At 38.0% G+C, this 18,671-nt stretch overlaps 3 protein-coding genes across 5 annotated transcripts; all 3 read right to left on the minus strand.

Moving 5' to 3' along the window:
- Positions 1-639: 639 nt before the first annotated feature.
- On the minus strand, positions 640-5,824 carry LOC106616491 (transmembrane protease serine 9). The gene is made up of 15 exons (XM_070111965.1): positions 5,547-5,824; positions 5,267-5,464; positions 5,064-5,146; positions 4,872-4,987; positions 4,660-4,812; positions 4,508-4,605; positions 4,220-4,362; positions 3,844-4,014; positions 3,042-3,225; positions 2,595-2,968; positions 2,398-2,513; positions 1,966-2,118; positions 1,449-1,546; positions 1,072-1,232; positions 640-901 (listed from the first exon to the last, which is right to left on the minus strand). The coding sequence occupies exons 1-15, from the start codon at positions 5,611-5,613 to the stop codon at positions 728-730; spliced, it is 2,289 nt and encodes a 762-aa protein (XP_069968066.1). The 5' UTR covers positions 5,614-5,824; the 3' UTR covers positions 640-727.
- A 2,767-nt stretch (positions 5,825-8,591) lies between these two features.
- LOC118681675 (serine protease snake-like) lies at positions 8,592-11,307 on the minus strand. Of its 2 annotated transcripts, none has more exons than XM_036367133.2 (8): positions 11,185-11,307; positions 10,839-11,033; positions 9,708-9,784; positions 9,504-9,625; positions 9,288-9,440; positions 9,135-9,229; positions 8,915-9,075; positions 8,592-8,802 (listed from the first exon to the last, which is right to left on the minus strand). In XM_036367133.2, the coding sequence occupies exons 1-8, from the start codon at positions 11,246-11,248 to the stop codon at positions 8,632-8,634; spliced, it is 1,038 nt and encodes a 345-aa protein (XP_036223026.2). In that variant the 5' UTR covers positions 11,249-11,307; the 3' UTR covers positions 8,592-8,631. The 2 variants fall into 2 exon arrangements, with proteins under 2 accessions (XP_036223026.2, XP_036223005.2); XM_036367112.2 differs by having other exon boundaries at positions 10,839-11,054.
- Positions 11,308-16,122: 4,815 nt separating this feature from the next.
- LOC106616487 (trypsin-1) lies at positions 16,123-18,243 on the minus strand. 2 transcript variants are annotated; one of them, XM_070111649.1, is made up of 8 exons: positions 17,677-18,243; positions 17,397-17,612; positions 17,237-17,313; positions 17,006-17,130; positions 16,796-16,948; positions 16,631-16,725; positions 16,410-16,570; positions 16,123-16,344 (listed from the first exon to the last, which is right to left on the minus strand). In XM_070111649.1, exons 1-8 carry the CDS (start codon positions 17,741-17,743, stop codon positions 16,162-16,164), a joined length of 1,077 nt encoding a protein of 358 aa, XP_069967750.1. In that variant the 5' UTR covers positions 17,744-18,243; the 3' UTR covers positions 16,123-16,161. The 2 variants fall into 2 exon arrangements, with proteins under 2 accessions (XP_069967750.1, XP_069967749.1); XM_070111648.1 differs by having other exon boundaries at positions 17,674-18,242.
- Positions 18,244-18,671: the final 428 nt, after the last annotated feature.

Raw genomic sequence — 18,671 nt, forward strand, 5'->3', positions numbered from 1 at the left:
TGCCACATATGCTTACATATAAGTATGCATGCATGTGTGTGTGTTTCACTTAATTTGTATTATTTTATTTTATACACGCGGCGTGCCTGCTGTATCACGATTATGTTAATTCGGTGCATGAAAGCCTGCTGCAACAACAATAAACGACCACGCCACATCTGATGCACTTCTCCTTCGTGCACATGAGTACGATACATATACATATGTACGTATATATGTATGTAAATAACTGCACTCACTCCTCGTTGGCAATTCTAATAATTCAGCTGCGATTAGCGCCCAGAGCAAAAATTGCTCGTTTAGCCAATAAAATCTGTATTTAAATGTATGTGTGTATTTCGAGGCGTCTGGTAACGTAGTTGTGCGCAGGCGGAGGCGTAACATGTTTGGCATAACATTTGACCTCTGTTACACCGCATCTAAGCCCTATTTGGAACTATCAGCTCCTCCAGCTGTTTTGCGGTGACATCACACTACAAGCAATTTGACGGCTAGTGGGTAGAGTTTGTCAAAACGTGTCGTCATTTATGTGGAAATTTCAAATTTAACGAACCTTTAAGTGCAACAAAACAAAAAGCAAAAAAATATGAAATAACTGTATAGGAAGAAGCTCTTATGTAAGCGCCAGAAATGAAAATATTTTAGGTTAGTTTTCATTGAACTTTTAGGTTATAATTTTTATTGGAAAATTATTGCGTTTCATCAGTTACATTATTTGCTTATTTTCTCAGTATACGATTTTCTCAATCCAGTCTATATAGCTGGCGACACGTGTGTACACCCCCGGCACCCCAGAACCGCAACCATTGCCGAATGAGGTGATGCCAACCACGTACGGCATTTCGTAAAAGTTATTCTCATCACCAGTACGGTACATTATAATGGGTCCGCCAGAGTCCCCCTGCGGTTTTAAGAAAAAAAAAATATTTGTTACAAAATATTCAAGGATTAAATGGAAATTTTAACAAAAAAAAAAAAAAAACTTTAGCAATCAAAATTAATGAATTGGTGTATTCGATGTATTATTGTTCAAAATTCAGCAGAACATATCTTTCAAGATTATTTCCTCACTTGACAAGTATCGCTCATTCCAACTGTATCATTTGCGCACAACTGCGAGTGAATAATGCCATGATAAAGCAAATCGTCATCTTGCTCATAGTATTTACCGCATTCTTCATTCGTCAAAATAGTTAGCTTCGTCTTAATTAAAGTGTCCGATGCTAAACCAGCTAAGTATGGGAAAGTATACATACAAACTAAGTAAGTATAAATTTAATTATTTACTACTTTAAAACTTATAATTATAAAGTTAAGTAATTATTATAGGGTTACTTAATGCCGCACATTGGTGTGGTTTTATAAATTTTTAGCCAAAAATTTTAAAGATAGTTCTTAGAGAAGTTTTCTCTTGTTTTCTGATAGTCATGGTTTAGCTTTCTTCTCACCAAATCTTGTGCTTCCATAGCCGATAGCTGTAACATTTGCTGCGAACAAGGGTAGTGCCCAAGTGCAAGCCGGACCAGTGTTGTTGAAACTCTCGGCACTGAAAAAAAATCCAAAAAAATGTAAATGGGTATATTGTTTAATAATATAAATTTCTGTTAAAAAATTAGGAATGTCGTTTTCCTCTCAATCTAAGTGTTCGTTCCATTTAGCACTTAAACATTTTCTAGTTTGCAACAGCACTTCACCTTCTTGTTCAGCTAGACCTTTTCTTAACAATTGGCAAAGGTTATTTATTGTTCAAAATGTTTCCGAAGACTATCGTGAGTTGCTATTCATCCAAAAAGTATCTAGCTGAAAACAGCTAAACTCAAGTTACACTGTTTTTATCAGAATATAAGCTTCTTAACTTTTTATTCGTCTTAATAACTACCATAAACCAACCCCACTTTACTTTGCAGCGACAACACTGCTTTAATTAATTTTGATTAAGTAAGAAGTATTTTAACAAAATCTTACTAATATGGCTCCTTCAAGCGTATAATCGCAATGTCGTTGTAGGCGCTCGGATATTCATAGCCGGGATGTATGTAGATTTCATCGATTTCAAAATCCTTTGCGTACGCATCGGTTAGGTTGAAACCGCCTGGACGCACCACAATGGGGGGTTTACTGAAATTTCGGAAAATATTTTATTGGTGAGAAAAATATGGACAGCATATATTTGGGTGAGCCAAAAACTAACCTATAGAATTCATGGGTTAAAACTGAACTTTCACTTTTCAAAGCTTTTAAAAATTCAAATTTCTTAATTGAAAAAATTCCACTGGGGTAGATCTTTTAGGACATTTTATTTTATTTTATATTTTTATCTCTGTATATTTGTTAATTTTGACCAATGATTTCAATAGCTTAGTTTTTGGATCCCTCTAGTATGTACATTATACATACTTCGAATGAAAAAGACAATGCGCAGCTGTCAGCAAATATCTTCGATTGATTAAAGCACCGCCACATTTGTAGGATATGGTGTTCACCGCAAACAAGTCGCGCCAACCAATGGCGCCCTGTGAATATAAACAAAATAATAATAATAATTTAAAAAAACAAAATCACAACATTTTCAATCGCAAAATTAATTTACTCACCATAAAAGGAAATTCATTTCTCCTTGCCACTTTGCCATGCACTATTAACTGATGTCTGGTGTGATCTATCTCACATTCTGGGGTATATACAGATATTGAATTGCATTTAATAATTTGAATTATACATTCGCGTGCACTTATACAACAAATACAAATATTTTCCGAATAACACTCACGAATTTGCGATATTCTTTTGTCCGCTGGCACATCCTGATATGCACAACAAATCAGTTGTGTACTTTTGTTGTAACTACAGGCACCCAAACATATGTCTTGCGATTCCTTAGGCATCTGATGGTAGACATCGCGCGTTACATAGGCACCAAGCCGGTTTCGTGTGGTTAAGCAGCTTTGATATTCGTAGCAGCCCATCACTGTGAGGTCATAAAAATTACATATTCATTGCTGGATTTGCAAAACAAAACTTTTATATAATTTTTCAATTACCCAAAATTGAGAAGTGTACGACAATTAAGTCAATAACGCCCGCAAAATATAAAGTTTGCATATTTAAGCGAATTTCTCCCAGAATGTCAAACGGTAAACGTGTGTACACAAGGATGATAAAACTTGTTCTGACTTTTAGAGCCAGCTGCAAGTGCTGTAATTGCTGGTTTCCAAGAATTTTTTTCTACTAGCAACCACAAGTTAAGATTAAAAATTAGTATGAAGAGACGAAAAGGTATGCGCTTTTAAGTTGGAGTTTAATTTTATGAAAATTTTATGTTCTCATGCTTAAAAGTTGCACAATCTATAAGAAAATCCGAGTCCATGAAAAGGCGAATGTGCTTCCATATACGAGTAGATACCTTTATTTGCTTATTGAACATTTTTCGAACATCGAATTTGGTGAAGGCAAAATTTTTTTCTTTTATGAAGAAATGTATACTGATTTTGATCGATCAGTTTGAATGTCAGCTATATGCTTTAGTGGTCCGAATTAAACAATTTGTTCGGAGATTGTAGCGCTGCCTTGGATAACAATCTACTATGCCAAACAAGCCAATAAAACGTTCCATTAACAAGCTAACCAAGGGTTTGTTTACTTAAAATTATTTTCGAAAATTTGTTTCAGCAAAATGTGGCTTACATTAAGGGGTACAAGTAATATACATACATACATATATATGTTTTAATTGTCCAGTATATATGTTTATTTATTTCTATAAAATAATTAGGTTTTCGTAGAAGTTGAAACGCAAAATTTATTCGCTTATACTACAAGTATTAACCAAATGAAACATATTTAATAGTAGACAACTTTCTCAATCCAGTCTATATAGCTGGCGACACGCGTGTACACGCCTGGTGCTCCAGTACCGCAACCAATGCCGAAAGAGGTGATACCAACTATGTAGGGTACATCAAAATAATTCTTGCCGATATTACGGTACAATATAATCGGACCGCCCGAGTCACCCTGTGGGAAGTATGTTTTCAATAAATGATATTCACGTACATATATAAAACAATTTGATAAAATGAAGTAATACAAAATAATTGCACAAACAAAAATATGCGCGACATATTAAAAGAAAAATTAGATAAAAATACTTTCGAAAAATAAAACCAACTGGGCAAACATTTTTTAAAAATATCACCTCTTTCTCATATTTTCAACCCACCTGACATGTATCGCCCCTCTTTACCGGGTCATTTGCACATAACTGTGAATATATAATGCCATCTTCTTCATAATATTCGGCGCATTTTTGATTTGGTAGAATACTCAGGTCTGCCTTCATTAATTTGGAGGACGATAAACCGGCTTAATAGGCGGAAAAGGAGATAGAGTAGTCAGATTTATTATTATTAACATATATGAAATTTACCAAATGGTGAGTATAAAGTGTTGTATTTAATTTAATTTTAAGCAAAAATATTTTCTGAATTGTTTCATATTCCTTACTCACCAAATTGTGTATTACCATAACCGATAGCCGTAACGTTTGCCACCTGTAGTGGTTTTGCCCACAAACATGCTGGTCCAGAATTACTGGATCTCCCGGCACTGTTATCAAATTAGACTTTAGTACTACGAAATTCGGAGTGAAGTTCTACTTACTAATATTCCTCCTTCAAAAGAATAATTGCAATGTCATTGTAAACACTCGGATAATTATACCCTGGATGTATGTAGATTTGATCGATTTCAATGTCCCTCGCCGCAGTATCGTCTAAATCGAAACCACCTGGGCGCACCACAATCGGTGATTCACTGAAATGTAGAGAGTTCAAATATTTACTTTTAATTTACCGTTATATATGTCTACGTACTCTGAATGGTAAAGGCAATGTGCCGCCGTTAGCAAGTGCCGACTGGTGATTAAAGCGCCACCACATCTGTATGTAATGTCACTGCTGCCAAATGTAGAGCGCCAACCTATGGCAGCCTGTAAAGGGGGACTCAACACAAATGTAAATTTAAAAAAAAAAATTTATTTGTATGTATGTATGAAAGCTACTCACCATAAACGGAAATTCGTTATTCTTTGCAAGCTTGCCATTTGTTATGAATATAAAGGAGAATTTGCGGTGATCTCGCTCACATTCTGTAATGAGAAGGTGGAATTATCAAATTTTATAATGATTTAAGCAAACAAACAAGTAAGTACGTCAATTTTATTGCAATGTTTGCACTTTTTATTTACACATTTACTTATAACACTCACGAATTTGCGATATTCTTTTGTCTGAGGGCTCATCTAGTGAGGGGCAACACAAAAATCGTGTTGTTCCATTGTAACTGCACACACCCAAACATAAATCTTGCAACTCCTTGGTCAACTTGAGGTAATTAGCGCGTGTTATATAGCTGCCAAGCCGGTTTCGTGGTGTTAAACAAGGCTGATCTTCGTGGCAGGCCATTGCTAAGTGAAATGTGTACCATTTTTTATTAAAAACTTATATAATAAATGTAAACGATTTAAAAAAATTAAATTTTATATTTACTTATAAGTAGCAATTGTGCAACTGCTAGTAAGCGGAAAAGCTGTGTAAAAGGCGTTGGCCTATACATTTTGCAAGCGTTTTTCCTTTGCCTTTTATTTCAACTTCAAACGACCGCAGCGCATCTGACCGCAAGGATGACCAAACTTGTTCTGAAGACTTGCGGTTCTTCGTTAGAAGAAGATGCTGTTGAAGCATGTTTGCTTACATACAAGTATAATCTTACATACGTGCACACGTGTTCGCAACACTGATAAGAACAAATAACAATTTGACTAACCAGAAAATCAAAATAATAACAAAATTTTCAAAATAAAAATTTCAAATAATCAAAGAATATAAAAGATATCAAGCAATTATTTAATTATTTTAATTAAAAATAACAAAAAACTTTAACTTCGGTTGCACCGGATCTATAATACCCTTTACAGGTGCATTTCTTATGGCGTAAAAGGGTATAAAACTATCTTTATTTTGATTTTGAACCGCCAGTTAGAATGGCAGCTATATGCTATAGGTCCGATCTGAACATTATACTCGTAGATTACAGTGTTGCCTTGGAAACAAATCCAATCCAAATTTCGCGAAAATATTTTGTCAAATAAAGTTTTCCATACAAGGACTTGATTTTGATCGACCGGTTTGTATGGTAGCTAAATACCATACTATAGTGGGCAAATGAGAATATTCTCAGATCGATATCTCAGGGAGACAACTTTCGTTGTGATTTACGTGAGTACCTGCCGGCGACGGCCTTACCTTACGGTGCTCAAAAGCACAGCGTATCAACACAATGCCCCAAGCAATACGAGCTATTTGCAAATATTTATTTGGTTACCAGTGGCCAGTGTGTAGGGGCACACTGACCATCTTGGTAGGATTCGAGGCCGGCCTAAAACCTCTTCCATTTTCGGGTACGGAAACCAGTTGCTTGCGCAACTTCTTTTTTTTTTTTTTTAAATTTCAGTTTTTCCAGCATTTAGGTTTAAACCACAGGCTCCACGAATATCCCCAAAGGGCCAAATCCAATAAGCAGATTGGACCGAAGTCCCAGGGCATTCTGCTCCCCGTCGTACCAGAGTTGAGTCTCCGGTAAGACTGTGCAGCCGAAGCTACTGCCAGTTGAGCTACCCACCAGCTCAATGACTGGTGACATTTGTCGCTTGAACTGCAAATGTATTTTTATTTGGAATCTCGTTTAAAGTCTATAATATCAGATCAAGCTGAGTATTATAGCACTATTTCTGACATAACTATGCTGATATTTCTTGGCAAGATTTAATAACAGTCATAGTGCATTTGGATTTTACAAAGTAAACAGGACTTTAAAAAAAAAGATAGAACAAATGGTTTTATCGACAAAATCAATTAATTTTATTCAAAATAGTCTCCTTCTGCTTTAATACAGCTTTTTGCACGGTCCACAAGCATGTCGAAAGAGTGTTTTAGGTCGTTGCCCGGTATGGCCGCCAGTATGCCGATGCAAGCCTTTTGAATGGCCTCCACGTCTGCATAACGCTTTCCTTTCATCGGCAAATGCATTTTTTCGAAAAGGTAGAAGTCGCACGGTGCCATATCATTTGAATACGGGGAGTGGTTGATTGTTAAAATGTGATTTTTGGTCAAATAATCGGCCACAAGCGTCGATCGATGAGACGATGCATTATCGTGCAAAAAACCCCAACTTCTATCTTCGCGATATTCGGGCCGAACACGTCGAATACGGCGCACCAAACGCTTCAAAACTCCAAGGTAGAATACCGCATTAACGTTTTGGCCGGGTGGAATAAATTCTTTGTGGACAATACCCTTTAAATCATAAAAACTCATTTATGTCCTCACGACCACTTTGAAAACGTTGAAACCACTCGTGCACTCTGCTACGGGATAGGCAATCATCGCCATAAACTTGTTTCATCAATTGAAGAATTTCGGTAAAAGTTTTACCAATTTTAAAACAAAATTTAATGTTGGCTCTTTGTTCGAAGCTCATTTTCGCACCGATGACAAAAAAATACTGACACTTAAAACGCAATAACTTCACTTCCGATAGCAGATTCTAATGCACTAGTCGACATATAGATGGCGCCACTAGAGTTTACTTTGTTACTTTTTTACTGTTTACTTTGGAACGCACCTTGTAGTCGCCTCCTACGACATTCATACCCGCCCGCAGGGGGAATCTTAGGCAGACAGTCGGACATGGCTAAATCGGCTCAACTCGTCATGCTAATCCTTTATATAGTTATTTTATGTCTTCAACATTTCCTACTGGGTGCTACAAACTACGACCGTTTAAGAATAAGACCGTTTTATTACACTTCTTTTATTGAAGTTGCTGTTGCATTGTTCATCGATCTACTGTGCACTATCCTATAGCAGGTAAGCTTAGTTTAACTATGAGTATATCATTGCTATTGAAGATTATTTCATTAGCTTTATATCTCCACTGCTAGTAGCTGCTAACTATCATGAAGAAGAAAATTGACAGTTACTCTCACCAAGATCGAAATAACGAAAATGTACAGTAACGGAAAACTAACAGAAACTAGCAAGAAAATATCAAAATGTTTAACAAAATCAAAGCAAATGCGTAAAATATCGCTTGATCACATGTGCTTTAACAGCTGTCTCTTCATATGGCAGTAGATATTTTCTGCTAGTAGAAATTTCACTAGCAGAAACTAGTAGCTCTCTCAGCTTTTTACGCTCTCAACTTGTCCCCTCTTCTGTTAGTTTTTTGAGTTAAGAAACGTTTTCCCAGCAAAAACTTTGTTAGCTAGCAATAGTTAGCAGTTAAGATACAAACCTATTATGACTATTTTGCTTTTTAACTGAAACTTTTTCATTCAAAGGATTCTCGAGTTAAGATTTGTCCCATTTAATAACAAATTATTCTCAGTATAGCTCACTTATTAGTAGATACAGTAAATTCAGTATATTCCTGTGTCAGTTACCGCCAGATTTTTTTAATAAATATCAATCATTAGGAGTGTCCTAAAGCTCTCTTAGTTTTATATATAAAATTAATTAATATTAGATAAAATATAATTTTTGTCAATGCATATATTTCTACCTAAATGTTTGTTTATTTATAAATTGTTTCCTCAATCCAATCAAAATATTCAGATATACGTGTATAAATGCCCGGGGTACCTGTGCCGCAGCCAATACCAAACGACGTAATACCTACAATATAAGCCATACGACTGTAACCGTCGATTTTTTCATACACAATCAAAGGACCACCAGAATCGCCCTGGAAAATTAGGATAATTAGGTTATAAATTATTGTAAATATAATTAACGGAAAATGGTGGCATGTGATACATTATATACAATATATTAGAAAGAGTTGATTTTTATATTACCTGACAAGTATCACGCAGCTTTTCATAATCTTTTGCACATAATTGTGTAGAGACTACACCCGAGCTGAGCACTTCATCATCTTGTTCATAATGTTGATTACACTCCTCATTGGATATGCTCGATAAACTAGTTTTCATTAACAGTGGTGATGAGGTACCAGCTGGAAGATGCAAAAATATTAAATTGAATAAAAACTTGGCCACTTTCCCCGTTCCTTACCAAACTGCGTATTGCCATAGCCTATGGCAGTGACTTCCTGCTCAGCCAGTGGCTTATACCATACACATGCTCTAGCAACAATCGATGTGTAGCTACTGCAATTCAGTAATCTCTGTAGTCAATATTCTTCAAAATGTCTATAAATGCACTCACAGAAATACTTTCTCCATACGAACGATTGCTATGTCATTATATAGACCAGGATATATGTAGTTGGGGTGTTCAATAATCTGGTCGATATCATGATCAATCGCTGTGGTGCTATTAAGGTCGAAACCACCTGGACGCACCACAACTGGCAGATCACTGAGAAGTAATTAAAAAAGGAAGTTAAAAGAAAATTGAAAAAATAAAATTTCTACAGTCCACCTAGAGTGATAGAAACAGTGGGCCGCTGTTAACAAGTATCTGCTGGCGATCAAAGTTGCACCACACCTATAAGCTATGCTCTCTGTACCATCCTCTTTGGTGATACGCCAACCCAAGGCAGCCTCTCATTTAAGGAAACAAAATTTTGTTGAAATATTTACATATTTAAATATTTACATATGAATGTTTTAAAATCGAGCTTACCATAAATGGAAACTCATTTGGTTTAGCCACTACGCCAAATGTAATAAATTCATACTGCAAATGATCGTCTATGCATGCTGTGGGTGTTATTTAAGGGTTAGATTATTAAATTATTTACTATTTTAATTCAAAGAATTTTCAAACCGATATTAACACTGTAATTATTTAATATTTAATAATTTAAACGGGTGACAGCTCTTATAGACAAAATCTTTTTAAAATTTCACTGTATTTTCAATTTAGTTTAATTCATTAAAATTTGTAAATATGTGGCAACCATCTAAGAAATAGTTTTTCGAAACTCCGCAAATCAAAATTAATAACAATAATTATTTGTATTCTTTATAAAATAAATACCATCTAATTAAATTTGACCCGGACTGACACATTTTAATAGAAAAATTTATCATTGCCTTTACAATTGGTTCTTGAGCTAATACAAGCATGCCAACGCTTAATCCAATTTTCTATACACTTGTTATAAGCCTCGGCTGGAATAGCCTTCAGTTCCTTCATGATTCCACTGGGCTCAGTACAGACTTTTCAGTTTCCAAATTAAAACAGTCATAAGGAGCCAAATCTGGAAAAAGATTTAGGTCGTTTGGTTCGAGTGCAGCATCGACACACTTTATACTCAAAACATTAACCAATCCGTGTAGAGTCGATCCATTAGAGAAGTTGAGATCCTCTGCTATTTCTCTGTTGCCAGCACGATAATTTTCAAGCACTACATTTTCGCGAGTTTATCGTTATAAAGAGAGCTGAAGAGACAACTCGCTGAGACAAATTTTCGATGACTTTACGACATTCATTGAATGCTTTGCGTCACTCAAATATTTGTGTTTGAGATAAAGTAGACTCCACAAAACACTTCTGCAACATTTTTGAGAATTCCGTAGCCGTGATTCCATTGAAAACACACAATTCAATTTGATTGTAAATTTTTTTCACGGTAAAATTTGCCTGACAAATTTTTCGCGTCGTAAACTAACAGCGGTGAATATCAAACTTCACACGAACATTAAAAAAGGTTTGTGGAAGCAGTTTCCAGTACCAGTCCGGGTTATATTTGATCAGATGGTAATAAATAAATTAAAATATATGATATGCAAAACATACATATATACATACATTGATATAGTAAGCGATATTTTTGGGGTTGAAGATTGAATGTGCAACAAACCAGCGTCACGTTATTATCAACACAATTACCCTCACAATTGTTTTTCTGACTATCAGTAAGGGTTTGAAATCCCTCAGATGTGTAATAATATCCTTTAAAGTTTTTCGGTGTGTAACATTCTTGACTATTATAGCATGCGTCGGCTGTCAAAAAAAAGTGAATAACTGTTGATAAAATTATTAAAAAATTAGAAACGTCTTTTAATAAATACGCTAGTTACTTTATATTATTAAACTTATATTTTTAATTTTTTTTTATACAAATATATATAAAAATGAAAAGTAATCCATTTACCCAATATAAACCAATTAATGATGCCAAAATTTATAGATTTTGAATAATTGCCCAAGCGCAGCATCTTCTTCAACTTCTACAACTGACTGACTGCGAGTGAAAACAAAACTTGAATGTGAGAACTTAATGCTGCTGACAAACATTAAGCTACTAATCGGAAATAATTGCTGTCAAAAAATGTTCAGCTAAAAATAAGTGAGAAACGCCTTTAAACTTCGAAAACGCTTGAGAACAGTTTGTGAACAGGTTTCATACGAAAGAAATGCATTCATAATAATCATATTATTTTTTTTTTTTACTGAAACTTTTGGGTTTTTTCTTAAGAAATATTTGTTTTTCTACATTTCTTTTATTTTAGAATATTTTTATACACTGTGCGAAAATTTGTTGTTCGTTTTGAAGATATTCGAGTAAAGATTTCAGGTTGTTGATGTGAAAATAAGTATTCGACCAAATATGTAAAGGTAATGGAAAAAGCGCGAAATTTTAAGTTTATTTGGCCGATTATAATAAAAAAAATTGATTTAAGAAAATCAAATTTTTTTTGTAGATTTTTTTTTTTTTAAATTATGAAAAATAAAACAAGTATAGTTATTTCTACGTCTGTCGATTTGGTCTTTAAATGGTAGTTGGTTTCATCGATGTTTTTGAAAAAAATTGCATATAAGAATTAATTTAATTTGTGTTTAGAAAGGAACCGGTGGCCACCACTCCGCCTCAAACCACCCCGGGCAGTGGAGGGACAGCGCAGGTATGCGGATGTCCTCAAAGGTATTTGTATGGCTGTGCTGCCGCTGAACTACCCGGCGGAGATGCTGGGGTCTGAGGAGCTCACCGTGCTCCAAGCCCTACTCATGGAGGAGGTGTTCAGAGGGTCTGGATACAAAGCCTCCTTCAATGGGGTATATTTTAAAGGAGGCATGCTGCAGGTTGACTGCAAGGATGAGAGGTCGGCTGGTTGGCTGAGGGAGACCACTCTCAAGCTGGCAGGCTGGAATGGCCGCATCCTTTACGCATAGAAGGGGGACGAAATTCCGCCCATGCATAGCATGACGGTATTCCTCCCCAGGTGCGCAGGCAAGCCGTACGAGTTTGCTCTCGGGCTCATCCATAACCATAACGAGGGCCTCAGCACATCGACCTAGCGGGTGGATTCAGGGTGGAGGCTCAACCTCTGCATAGACGACGAATCGTATAAACTCGTCCGGAGAGTGAACTTCCGCTTGAACTACGGGATCAGCTTGGTGGTCCTGAGGCTATTTAAGCCTAAAACGACCACCGAGGGTGATGCAGGAGAAATAATGCAGGTGGATGACGTTGCGACTCAACCCGGCGTAAGTACGTCGAAGCTTAGACAACGGTGAAGGTCCCTAGCGAGAAGACGGGCAAGCAAGGGGGGGCGCTACCCTCCACTCAGGAGCTTCTGGAGGGGCTCATGGACCTAGCGGGGGGCATCGCGGAGGACGGTGAGAATGAGGACCAGTTCCTCATGGAGCCGATCCTGTAGTGGAGCCACTCATGGAAGTTGCCCAGGTGAACCTGCACCATGCGGCGTCGGCCTCGGCGGTTATCGCGAGCAGGTTCACAACGGATGGACTGGGCATACTGCTGATCCAGGAGCCATGGATCAATAAAGGAGAGGTCAGGGGCCTCAAAATGGAGTCGAATAAGGTAATGTGGGATCTCTCTAGTGAGAGACCTAGAACCTGCATAATAGTTAGGAACGATATGGATTTTTTTTGCATTTCAGAGTTCCTAACACAGGACCTGGTCGCTGTACAAGCAAGAAACGACGAAAGAGTGGATTTCGTCATGGCAGCGGCCTACTCTCCGGGGGAGACTCTGACAGCACCCCCAGTGGCAGTCGGCAACCTGGTGGAGTATTGCAGAAGGAATAAGCTGCCCCTCATCCAAGGATGTGACGCTAACGCCCACCACATCGAATGGGGCAGCACGGACTGTAACACACGGGGTGTGTCTCTCATTGAGTTTATAGCTAGTAAGAATTTACGTATTGCAAAAGTGGGGTGCGAACCCACCTTTGTAACTAGTGTTAGAATGGAGGTGCTGGACATCACTCTTATTAACGAGTCTGTGGCAGGGCTGATCTCACATGTCGGATCACCGAATCATAAGATTCGCACTGGCGATAGAGGTCAAACAACTCCCTCCCAAGCGTATCCCTAGGAACATGGACTGGGCCACTTTTAGGGACTCGCTTGGAACAAATGTTAGTAGAAGGGGGCAGCTGGATAGCAGTGCAACGGCTTCTGGATTGGAAAGCAGATTGTCTGCTCTAAACCAATCCATTATAGAGGGATATCATAGCAGCTGTCCCCTAAAGACAACCACCAACCAAGCTATTCAATAAGGCTAAGCGCACCGGAAACTGGGAGGGCTATAGGTGCAGCATAACTGCTTACAATAAGGAGATTAGGACAGCAAAGCAGAAGAGCTTCAGGAAGTTCTGTGAAGGCATCTCCTCAACGTCAGAGGCAGCAAGCCTGCATAAGGCCCTGCCCTATAGGCAAGATGGACACAGTACTAGCAATTGAAAGATCTGATGGGACAGAAGAAAGAGCCACGGCTCTTCTACTTGCGCATTTCCCGGAGACAATTCAAGAAGACCAGATCCGACCTATGGTCGAACGAAAGCCCTCACGCTTAGACTGGATAGTCGCAAACCAGCTCTTCACTGCAGACTCCATAAAGTGGGCTTTGGCCTCCTTTGAAAAATATAAGTTCCCGGGTGCGGATGGCATTCTTCCAGCATTTCTGCAACAGGGTGAGCAGGTACTACTGCCCCACCTTGTTCGGCTGATGAGGGATAGCCCAGTGCTGGCATATATCCCAGAACCACGGCGCACTGCAAAGGTGATCTTCATACCCAAAGTAGGAAGGATAGACTACTTATTGGCGAAATCCTTCAGGCCAATCAGTCTTATTTCCTTCCTGCTTAAGAGTATGAAAAAGATCATAGACCATGAAATACGATCGAAGGTGCTGAAGGCTTCACCCTTCATGCAAAGCAGCATGCGTACACAGCAGGCAGATCAACAAATATTGCTCTGCATCAGCTGACCTCGGAGATCCAGAGTTCGTTAGATGGGGGCAAGGTGCTGTTATGCGCCTTCCTTGATATCGAAGGTGCCTTTGACAATACGTCTCACGAAAGCGTGCCAAGAGCACTGGAGAAAAGGAGTGTGGCAGCACCAGTACGCAGATGGATCGGAATCCTACTGACTACTAGGGTAGCTGAAACCTCAGTAGGAGATACCAAAATTCGTCTTGACACAACAAGAGGTTGCCCACAGGGCGGAGTGCTATTCTTCCAACTTTGGAGCCTAGTTGTGGACGATTTCCTTGAGCTGCTAACTAGCTATGGAATCTGCTGTCAGGGATATGCGGATGACATTGTTATCTTAGCTAGGGGTAAATTCGTAGACACACTCTGCGATATCGTACAGAGGGGACTGGGGCTGGCAAAGGGATGATGTAGTGGGGTTGGCTTAAACATCAACCCCTCTAAAACTACAATCATTCCCTTCACTAGAGTCACTGCCAGGCCTCAGAAATCTATCTCTTGACGGCAGAGTGGTGGAGATGGCCAGCACGGTAAAGTACCTGGGCCTCACGCTGGATTCCACTCTACGATGGAAGCAGCAAGTGGACCTGACCCTATCCAAGGCTACGAAAGCACTCATGGTGTGCAACCGACTTGCTGGGAAATCCTGGGGGTGCTCCCCAAGGACTATCAGGTGGATATACACCATGATCGTAAGACCGATTATCACGTATGGAGCGGTATTTTGGGTTTCTAAAGCATCGCAGACTTCGATAGGACTTAAACTGTCGAAGCTGCAAAGATTTGCCTGCATCTGCACGTCGGGAGCAATGGGTACGTGTCCGAGTGCAGAACTGGAAGTCATACAAGAACTTACACCGCTACACATGGTAATCAAACAGACAGCCAAACAGACTCTACTCCGAATGACAGCAGAGGGAGTTGGCAAAGGGAAGGTAATCTCGTCCCAACAGATGAAGGCGCTAAGTGAGGAAATGCCACTGGCCCTTCTCCCAAGGGACAGCCTTACTTAAATAGTAAGCTTCACTAAGAAGTTCAAAGTTACTCTTGGCAGTAAGGCGGAATAGAATGATTCATCACTGGACGTGCTGCTAAGGGAAAGCATAGCGGTTGGTTCACATACCATTAAAGAGCTGCTCCGTAGGGAGGAAAGAGCAGGCAGGGAGAGACATTGGCAACAACTTCAAGGCATGCGTCATGCCAGGTTGCTAATGGGGCGTTACGACCTCAAACGGTTTAAAGCCGTAATTAATCTCTCGTGGAACAAATTCCGGCTGCTTGTCGCGTTCTACACCGGCCATTGCAGGCACAAGAAGCATCTCATCAACATGGGCTTAGCTTCTTCTGCAAACTGCCGGTTTTGCCCCAATGGAGCCAAAACATCTGCTAATGAACTGCACAGCAGTCTCCAGACGCAGAATCAAGGCCCTGGGATTCATGTTTCTAGATAGGTCGATATGCACAAAAGACCATAGGTCGCGGTGCATTCCTCAAAATTAATCTATCTATATTTCTAGAAAGGAACTAATGAATTTCCTTAAATATGCCTAAAATTATATTTTTAGACTATGAATAATACGAAGTATTCAAATAATTGCCAAAGCTAAGTAACCAATCCAAAACCACATTTATTCTAGAAACATTAATAACTGTCTTTTGTATTGCCAATGTTGTCTATTTTGAAAAACATTTTCATATGATCCATAAAACCAAATTTATTGCCAAAATGTCTGTAGCCTGTGCTCATATATATTTTAAATGATCAATCAAGTGTAAGTAGAACAATTATGATATACAAAATTGGGAAAATGATTTCAACCCATTTCCCTCTTAAGATTATTTTTTAACTCCGCTTTAGATGCTTGAAATTTCTTTATTATATTATTTGTTCTTCACATTGGCACAGTTCGATAGGTAACATTTTCAATCCAATCAATATATTCAGAAATACGCGTATAAACAGCAGGCATGCCGGTGCCACAGCCGATGCCAAAGGAAGTGATGCCAACAACATAAGACATGGGATTAAGATGTGCTTGTTTGCTAAATTTAATAATTGGTCCACCGGAGTCACCCTGTTGCAGTAATGAAAATTGAATAAATTTAATTTCAAATAAAGAATAATAACTTGTAATCCCACCTGACATGTGTCACGCAATTTTTCATGATCCTTCGCGCATATCTGCGTCGATATAATTCCATCACTCAGCACACCGCTGTCTGGCTCATAGTGTAATTGGCACTCGCTGTTCTCAATTGTTGATAAATTCGTTTTCATCAATAAGGGGGAGGATACGCCAGCTGCTTACGGGTAATATAAAGCGTGAAGGGGTACCAATAATAGAAATTTCTAATACCCACCAAATTGAGTGTTCCCGTAGCCCATGGCTGTAACATTATGCGCGGAGCCCGGATCACCCCAAAGACATGCCGGCTCATCATGAAACGGGTTTCCACTTTTTGGTCATAAAAATATTAAATTTTTAGCTGTTCATTAAATTATTTTCAAAAAAAGCATCCTCTCACCTAAATAGTGTCCTTAGGCGTATAATTGCAATGTCATTGTATACATTTGGATAATCATAATTGGGATGCTCTATAACTTCTTCGATTTCCAAGTCCCAAGCCTCAGTATCATTCAAAGCGAATCCACCGGGACGTACTACCACTGGTAGATCACTAATATTTATTTTAATAGTAAATAAAAAGCTCGTTTTTCTTTCATAATTTTCGTACCTCGAATGATAGAGACAATGCGCAGCAGTGATTACATAACCGCGATCGTATATAGTGCCCCCACATTTGTAAACTATAGTCGTGTTTCCAGTAGTTTCGTTCTTAACGCGCCAACCCAAAGCAGCCTGGAGAAGAAAAAAGTTTTAAAATTAGAAATATATGTTTCAAAGATATGATCTCGCATGATCACTATTTTATTACTCCTTCTGCACATACTAGTCTCTTACCTACCATAAATGGAAATTCATTGTCTTTGACCAGTTCCCCATATATGATGTAATTATGTATTATATGATTGTATATGCATACTGAAAGATATAAGAAAAATCAACAGTTCCTTGATATTATCATTCCTCTCTTTTTAATGTAGTAATAGAAAATCGCTCGATACCTTGTTCCGATATTCTTTCCAATTTGACTGTAGCATCGTATGCACAACAACGCAATCGCAATGAACTGTTATGATGACAAAAACCATCGCAAAGCGTTTTGGCCTCATCGGACATGTATCCATAAATCTCATCTTCCACATAGCGTCCGCTGTAGTTGAGTGGCGTTAGGCAATATTGTTTCTGATAGCAGGCATCAGCTGATTGGTAGTAAAAAACTGGAAAAAGAGCAGCGTTCGATTATAATTATGTTAGTAATGCAAAATTCACATGTATTACTACTTATTGCAAGCACTATCAATGTAGTGGCGTAGAAAAGTTGATCTTTATTAATTCTTCCCGGCCACATAATTTTATTTGTAGTATTTCAGCGTCAGTTTGACCGGTTCGTGCGAAAGTTATTGCTTGAATGCAAGTTTCTGAGGTTATATACTTTGACTTAGAACACATCTGAGTCAAGAACAGTGGGCTGTTAGGCAGTTATTGATAGATAAAAACTCTTTATATTGCAATTGCGATTCATAGTCTTCTTAGTGTTGGAATTGGAAAATTTATATATTTCAATTCATTGGGGTGTATTCGTTAGATTTCGTAAACTTCACTAAATTAATTTAGACGTTTTCGGACTCAAAAGATAGTAATCTAATTTTTGACATATACAATTCCAAACCAAGTTTTGTCTCTCTAATTAATTTTAATTGGATGGACGGAAGCCATTATTTGATTTGTGGGGATCGTTCAATTAGCGTAGACCAATTAACATCATATTGAGCCAAAATGTTTAAAATGCTTGGAAAATTTAGAAGTAGTTCAATCTTATGAAATATCTGTCAACTCTAGCACACTGTATAGACTGTAATCTTGCTTCGATTCTACGCAACAGTGTGATCTAAGTACGATACTATCATTGCGTGGATTGTGGGTTTTAATCTCAACCCAGGTTAGAATTAAAAAAAAAAGGTACTTTCGAATGACGATCTATCCCGTCTAGATCTCTTCAGGAAATGCAAAAGCTGGAAGGTGTTCTTACATCAGTCAGTCAGTAAGTCAGTCAGTGATAATATTCAACAGCAAGCGGATATAACTAACTTCTACGAAAACAATTTGAACAGTTTACTGTATTAACAAATTCCACATCTAGTTTATAGTTATGTATGTAAATACATTCTACAGTTTTTATGATACATATGTATTGTAATTGTGAATATTGAGAGAATATTGCGATTCCGGTTTGATAAAGCACGTATATAAATATATTAAGCTTATTCAAGCTTTAG

The sequence above is a fragment of the Bactrocera oleae genome, chromosome 6 (genome assembly GCF_042242935.1).
Source record: "Bactrocera oleae isolate idBacOlea1 chromosome 6, idBacOlea1, whole genome shotgun sequence".
In the NCBI taxonomy this organism is placed as follows: domain Eukaryota; kingdom Metazoa; phylum Arthropoda; class Insecta; order Diptera; family Tephritidae; genus Bactrocera; species Bactrocera oleae.